Source organism: Myotis brandtii, unplaced genomic scaffold, assembly GCF_000412655.1.
Source record: "Myotis brandtii unplaced genomic scaffold, ASM41265v1 scaffold199, whole genome shotgun sequence".
Taxonomy (NCBI): Eukaryota; Metazoa; Chordata; class Mammalia; order Chiroptera; family Vespertilionidae; genus Myotis; species Myotis brandtii.
In genome coordinates, this window is record NW_005357414.1 from 1,254,329 (window position 1) to 1,262,355 (window position 8,027).

The window sequence follows — 8,027 nt, forward strand, 5'->3', positions numbered from 1 at the left end:
CTGCCTCTAAACTGTTGCCAAGTTTGCATTCTAAAACATGTTTCTAATATGTCACCTACTTTTTTAAAAAAGATCTTTGAGTAACCCAATTACATGGACTATGATTGAATAAATAAATTGGTCCCATTAGTATTATATTGCCCATTTTGTCTTTGTAACCTTCACCACAATTTCAACCTACTTACTTATGTGTTTTCTTGCTTATTGTCTGTCTCCTCCCTCCACTGGACTGAAGTTTTTATTCAATGAGTGTTCTTACCTGTCTATCCCAAAAACAGTGGCTGGTACATGTTAGATAACGTTGATTGAATGCAGGACTCAATAAATCAAATTCTCTTAGCAACAGTTAATTCTTTTTTCATAAATGAAGTTTATTTACTTTTATGATTACAAATGTAATGCATGCTTACTGTAGAGAATCTGGAAAGTACAGAGAAGTAGAAAGAGCAAAATAAGAACACCCATAATCCCACCACCTGAAGGCAAACACTGCTCACATTATGTTATATCTATGCTGTTTAATGACCAAGACCCTTGTCAAGAGTACTGGCCATGAAGCATAATAGCCAAGGGGAGTGAGGGAAACTAACAACTGACGGGGTCACCCAGAGGTCAGAACTAGAGATTTGATACTGAAGGACAAGACAAGAGCCATACACAAGAGGTCAGAAGCTCACAACACAATAACAAGTTGGGTTAAGGTAAGAATGTAGTGAGATAGTGCTTGTCAAGAGTTTAACCCAGTAGCTGTCACAGATTACATAATCAATATATGTTAGCCATTACTATGATTACTATGGATCAAAACAAATGGTTCAGGATGGAGACTATAATCAGGGCAAGTACCCTGGTTACCCATTTTAGATGTTGTGAGTTAGGGCATATAAGGGCAAGTCTACTGGGTAAAAAGGATTGTGTAGGAGTGGGCATCACTTTCCATATAGACTCCCCTGCCAGGTGAAATGGGTACCAGGGAGTCCTCAAGTTTACCTGGTGACATGAGGCAAGACACTCTAAGGTGTTTTTGAGGTAGGACATGGTTTCTCCTGCCTAGATGTCTCCCTGGACCAAGAACTAAAACTGGCCTTGATGGTGATGGGAGTTTAGAACTTCATACACCAAACACTTTTGAAGTCCACACTCTGATTGTCGGGGCAAGTCACAGGCATATGGGGTAAAAGAGGGGAAGGCTCAAGGGGGAAGGCCACAAGGTTTATGATGTAATTAAATGGAATGATTTCAGGAACCAGTCCTCAAGTTAGCAGCCGAGTCAGATATCACAGAAGAGTCCAGGGAACATTACTTGTTGGTGGAGGACTTCTGATGACCTGCGCTCTGTCGAAGGTGGTTGTGTAGACCCTCTTGGGGGTCTCTATGCTCTTTCAGGTAGTAACAGCGTTTGGGAACATGCTGGTGCTGGTAGTGAGAAAAACAAAAAATAGCAGAGGTAAAAGCCATGCTTACAATGACAAGAGTGTTCTGCTTGGATACTTTCAGGAACCTAGCAGATCAAGGAACTTGGCTAATGTATCTTACTTGTAAAAAAGTGTGACAGTATTAGAGTAGCCAAATTTCCTAGTGACCTGGGTCTGTAACACGTGTGGCTGTAGGTGAGACCCCCCCCCCAAAGATGACCCCTCCCTTAGAATTGGACTTGGATTAAGTGTAGAATTTGGACTGAGCCTAGCTGATTCCCCCTAACCAGAGGACTTAGTACTTTAACCATCCTAGGCCTTCAATAACTTGGGCAGGGCTTTGCTCCTCTAAGTGGTTAATACACCCAAAATGACTGCAATAAGCCAGGCCTGCTGATGAGACTCCAGGTTGGGGGTTATGGTCTAGGAGCTCAATGCCTTCCCCTTGCCTTTTCCTTATTCTACTCAAAGGAGCAGGATGTTTTCCTGATCATTCCCACCACATTTTTCTGCTCAAAAACCTTGAGTATATTTCCCCATTATTACCTCCTCAGTCTGCTGATGAGAGTTCATTTCATTCTCCATTGCCTCTTCATTATTCCGCTTACAGGCTGACTGCAGAACCTGGCTTGAGGTGCCCCGGGAATACTTCTCTTCAGCCAGCTGGCACTCAATGTAGAGAGACCTGTCTATCAGCTCCTTTAAGCTGCCAGCCACCTTCAGGAAGATCCGTCCCATTTTGGTAGTAACAGCTTCCGAGAGTCCTTCCAGAAACCTGGTTCGTAGAATGGCATCAGACCAAGACAAATGTTGGGCCAGCAAAAGGAAGTCAGTGGCATACTGCCTGACTGACTTCTGGCCCTGCTTGGGGTGGCAAAGAATAGCACTGAGAATGTCTATCTCGGAGAGGGAATCATATAAGCCCTGTGATCTTTTCAGGAAAGTTTTATTTTCATCTGAGAGGGGGTTTCCTACCTCCAGCTGTAATATGGACAACCTTTCTGCTGCCCCCAGATGAAGAGACACCAGAAATGCCATTTTCTCTGAATCATTCAAAAATCCCTTCATTTGCTTCTCCTCATCAATCTCCATCTCCTCCTCCTCCTCAGAGGCTGAACGCCGGGCTGCTTCTTGCACTTCTAAGAGATAACAGAGTGCTGGGGTTAGCATGCCAAAGGATGGAACTTCCTTTGGTGGTGGCTTCACTGTTTCGGGGGTTGTGGCAGTCGCATGTGTTGTGGGCTTTGATCCAGAGGTTGTGGTGTTATTGTGAGAGGCAGATGTTTCTCCAGAGTCTGTGACTTTTATGTCCACAGTGGGCATCATTCCAGAGCCTGTGGCTGCCATTTGTGGTGTGGACATGGCTCCTGGGACTGAGGCCCTCATTAGTGGTGTGGATAGTCCTCCAGAGGCCATGGCTGTCATTTGTGGCATGGACATCCCTCCAGAGGCTGTGGCTCTCAGAAGTGGCATAGACCTCATTCCAGAAGCTGAGGCTCTCATAAGTGGGGTGGGCATTGTTTCAGAAGCTGAGGCTCTCATTGGTGGTGCAGGTATCCCTCCTAAAGTTGAGTGTGTTTTTTGTGGCAAAGACATAGATGCAGAACTTGTGACTCTTGTTTGCAGTGTGGACATTGCTCCAGAGGCCATGCTTTCCATTAGCGGCATAGGCATCTCTCCAGGGGCCATGGCTGACATAAATGGCATGGGCATTGTTCCAGAGGCTGTGGTTCTTACAAATGGCTTGGGCTTCCCACCAGAGTCCATTGCTGTTGTTTGTGCAGTGGACATCTTTCCACAGGCTGGAACTCTCATTGACTCTGTGGACACATCTTCAGAAGCTGAAGGTCTCCTTAGTGGTGTGGACATAATTCCAGAGACTGGAGCCCTTAACAGTGGTGGGGATGTCACTCCAGAGGCTGGAGTTGGCTTTGATAGTGTGCACATCTCTCCAGAAGCCGTGGTTATCATTTGTGGTGTAGACATTGTTCCAGAGGTTGGGGCTCTCATCAGTGGAATGGACACCTTTCCAGAGGCCGAGGTTGTCATCTGAGGCGTGGACATCACTCCAGAGGCTGTGGATCTCATGAGCCGTGTGGACATGGTTCCAGAGGCCGAAGCCCTCATTTGTGGTATGGACAACCCTCCAGAGGCTATGGCTGTCATTTGTGGAGTAGACATCTCTCCATAAGCTGGGGGTCTCAGAGGAGTGACTATCTCTCCAGAAGCTGGCTGTCTCATTAGTGGTGGGGACATCTCCCCAGAGGCTGGGGCTCTCAGTTTTGGTGTGGACATCATTTCAGAGGCTGGGGCTTGCATCTGCAGTGGGGACACCCCTCCAGAGGTCATAGATCTCAGGCGTGACCTGGAGTCTTGGGTGCTCATTGGCTGTCTGGGCATCTTTCCAGAGGCTTTGGCTCTCATTAGTTCTGTGGGCATTGCTCCAGGGCCTGGGGCTCTCATTACAGGCATGGACATAGTTCCAGAGGCTACAGTTGTCATTTGTGGTGTGGACATGTCTCCAGAGGCATGGGCTCTCATTAGCGGTGCAGAGGCAGTGTTTGTCATCTGTGGCAAGGACATGGCTCCAGAAGCTTTGTCATTCATTAGTAGTGTGGATATCCCTCCAGAAGCTGTGGTAGTCACTTGCTGCATGAATATTGCTTCTGAGGCTTTGGATGTCATTAGGGGCTTGGACAGTTCTCCCAAGGCCATAGCTCTCGTTTGTGGCATGGGCATCACACCTGAGGCGGTGTCTCTTGTTAACACTGTGGACATTGCTCCAGAAGCTGGGGCTCTCATTTGTGGCATGGCTGTCACTCCTGAGGCTATGACTCTCCTTTGTGACATTGCTCCAGGGACAGGGGTTCTCATTTGCAGTGTAGACATTGACCCAGAGGTTGGGGCTGCCGGTTGTAGCATGGACACAGTTTCAGAGGCTGGGGCAGTAATTGGCTGTGTGGACATTGCTCCAGAATCTGGAGCTCTCCTTAGTGGCAAGGACATCATTCCAGAAGCTGGGGCTCTCATTTGCAGTGTAGACATTGCCCCATTGTTTGTGGTTTTCATAAAGCCTGTGGATGTTGTTCCAGAAGTTCTGGCCACTGTTACATGTGTGGGCATCACTCTAGAGGCTGTGGTTGACATTTGCTCTGTGGACATTGTTCCAGAGGTTGTGGCCATCATCAGTGGGGTGGACAATGCTCCAGAGTCTGAGACCATCTTTCGCAATGTAGACATATTTCCAGAGGCCTGGGCTCTCATTTGTGGTGTGGACATTGCTCCAGAGTCTGAAGTTCTCACTGGCAGCGTGGAAATCCCCCCAGGCGCTGTTGCTCTCATCTGTGGAGTAGACATAATCTGAGAGTCTATATTTTGTGTTAACTGGGAGGACATCACTCCAGAGCTTTGGGCTGGCATTAGCTGGGTGGGCATCACTCTAGACGTTATGGGCATCATTAGCATTGGGGACATTGCTTCAGCATCTGGGACTGGCTTTGGCAACGTGGACATTTCTCCAGCATCTGGACCTGACTGGAGTGTTGTGGACATTGCTCCAGAGCCTGGAGTTGACATTAGCAGTGAAGACATTGCTCCAGAGTCTGGACCTGTCATTATCTGGGTAGTCATTTCCCCAGAGTCTTGGGTGCTCGTTGGATGGGTTGACGTTGCTTCAGAAGCTAGGGCTGACATTATCAATGAGGATATAGCTTCAGAGTCTGTGCCTGACATTAACAGTGAAGATATCTCTCCAGAGGCCAGGGCAGTCATTAATACTTTGGACATTGCTTCAGTGTCTTCATCTGTAATTTGCAGTGGAGACATTGCTTCAGAGCCTGGAGCTGACATTGGCTGTGTGGATATCACTCCAGGGCTTATATCTGGCATTAGGAGTGGGGATATCTCTCCAGGATCTGGGGCTAGCATCAATGGTGTGGACATCTCTTCAGAGGATGGAGTGCTCATTATAGATGTAGGCATCACTCCAGAAGGTGGAGTTGGCATTGCCAATGGTGACATCTCTGCAGAATCTGGTGCCTCCATTAGTGTTGTGGACATTGTTCCAAAGTCAGGAATTGTCATCAGCCCTGGGGACATTAGACCATAGTCTGAAGTGGACAGCAGTGGGGACAATGTTCCAGAATCTGAGGTTGGCATTAGCAATGGGGACAGTGCCCCAGAGTCTGAGTTTGGCATTAGCAATGGGGACAGTGTTTCTGAATCTGAAGCTGGCATTAGCAATGGGGACAGTGCCCCAGAGTCTGAGATTGGCATTAGCGGTGAAGACAATTCTCCAGAGTTTTGTAATCCCATTAGAGGTGTGGACATGGTGTCAAATTCTGGGGATGTCATTAGCTGTGTGGACATCCCTCCTGGGTCTGATGCTGAAGTTGAGACTATAGACTGTACATGAGATTGCAGAATTTGGACCTCTTCTCTGGTTTCTATCGTTGGTCCAGAGAAGTTTGTCCTCCTGTTTGGGGGATCATTTTCCTCCCTCCGCATATTGTTGAATTGCCGTGAACGTAAGGGTGTTGACATATCCGCCTTGGCCACAGGAGAATGTGGAGGAAGCCCCTAAAGGGGTCCTGATGAAGCGCAACTAGCAAGAAAATCTGTAAACAAGAAACAAGTTTAGAAGTCAAAAACCAACATCAAGAAGATTGGGAAACTGAAATGATTCATGATGGAGACCTTTTGTATGTGTTGCCAGCTATGTAGTATCAGAGATGGGCCCAGAAAGCTGTACAACAATGAACAAATTTGAAGCTGTAGCACATATTCCTTCCACCACTATTCTTTCAAATCAAACCACCCAGTCACATAGCAGAGCCTCTCAGTTTATAAATATTAAAAATGCCAGCAACCTCAGCTGCCAGGTGCCTGAGCAGTCCTCAATCAAATGAAGCAGCAGCACCACCTTCTGGAAAATTGTGAGAAGTGCAAGTTCCTGGGCTATGCTCTATAAGCCAGCCCAGGAACCCGCACTTTCTCATCTAGCCCAGGCCTAGATAAGAAAGCCCTTTGCTCCAAGAAAATCATTGGCTCCTGGGCTCATTGAGTACTGCCACTAGTTTATTCCCTATTTTGCTATTCTGATGGCCCTGAATATCTTCCTCAGGAAAAAGAAGACATTTATCTGATCAATGACTGGAAGCAACATTCCATGAACTGAAAAGCCTGCTTATTATCATTATTGTTAATAACAAGAACAACAACAACTACGACTACTACCACTTATTGCTCACTTAGTGTGTTCCAGGCACTAAACTTTAAGCAACTATATGCAATAGTATGTAACTTTAAGCTGTCCATAATGTAGAGATTTACATGATCCCATTTGAATGTTACAATACCCTGCACGATAGTATTATTATTCCCATTTTAGCAGCTTTCTCAAATTAGCCAGGATTAGGGCTAAAATAGGGTCACTGCAGCAGTAAAAATTATATATGTTTGACTCTTACCCCTCCTTGGGGTTACCTGTATTTTAGCATCCCTAAGGCTACACTCAATTATCTTTCTGACAGCCTAGACCAGTGGTCGGCAAACTGCGGCTCGCGAGCCACATGCGGCTCTTTGGCCCCTTGAGTGTGGCCACGAAGTTTCAATCGCACTGTACGTGCACTCCCGCATGTGGTATTTTGTGGAAGAGCCACACTCAAGGGGCCGCAGTTTGCTGACCACTGGCCTACCATAGCTCACTTGAAGCTCAGTCTATAGCATGAACAATTTCAAGTTTCTCTGATGACATGAGGGTAGGCAATCACAAGCTCCATCCCTATGGCCCACCCCATAAGCAGCCCCAGAAGGGGCTCCTTGGCACATAATTTGGAAACCAACACATACATTACACAATGTTGACACAGCCTACTCATGCCAAAAATGGAACACTTGCTCATTTGGGACAATGTCACAAAAGTCATCAATTACATGGCATTGTGCTTCCATAATAATAATGAGAATAGTAGCAACAGAAACTCTAATAGCGAACATTTCTTGAGAATTCACTGACTGGCAAGCACTCTGCTAGGCACTTTACATGCATCATCTTATTTGGTATCCACAGCAGCACTAAGAGATTGGGTAGTACTCTATTCCTCTTACAAATGAGAAAATTAAGGTCCAGAGAAAAATAATTTTCCTGCAGTCATATAAATTCCCAGGTCCGCCCAACTCCAGAGCCCCCTGCTCTTCATTGTGCTATAAAGCTCCACCTGATCCGCTCTCTTTTATTCACTCACATTACCAAGACCCCTTCCTCTATCTCCAACCTTGGACAACCCCGAGATGGAGTGTAGTAAAAGAAATACTGGCCTCCTGCTGCACCTTGGTTACTCTACTAATAGGTGCAATGAGAAAGATGAGTTAAGAGAGCAGTCATAGACATCCACCTCCCATCTTCAGAAAAAAATCTCTGAACATGCCACAGTTTTCCACCAGGTAAAACCCAGAAAGGTCTTACCTTGCCAGTTATGGAGAAGAGGCAGAGCATGTCTTTTGCTCCCCTAGCTCTTTGAATCTGTCCACTTCTCTTATACCCTATGCCCAGCCAGTTTATTAAAGTAAGACCCAATACCAGTAGCTGTTCTTTGCAATCTCCCTTAGGTA

General features: G+C 46.4%; 1 protein-coding gene across 2 annotated transcripts in view; it reads right to left on the reverse strand.

Annotated features, from left to right (window-relative positions):
* Positions 1–345: 345 nt before the first annotated feature.
* RGAG1 (retrotransposon gag domain containing 1) overlaps positions 346–8,027 on the reverse strand; it is a 152,211-nt gene continuing 144,529 nt past the window's right edge. For both annotated transcript variants that reach the window (XM_014538819.1, XM_005865203.2), the window contains 2 exons: positions 1,962–6,031; positions 346–1,416 (listed from right to left, as the gene is read on the reverse strand). In XM_014538819.1, coding sequence (XP_014394305.1) covers positions 1,300–1,416; positions 1,962–5,957 — 4,113 coding nt within the window. In that variant the 5' untranslated portion in view covers positions 5,958–6,031 and the 3' untranslated portion in view covers positions 346–1,299. The remainder of the gene's footprint in view (positions 1,417–1,961; positions 6,032–8,027) is intronic.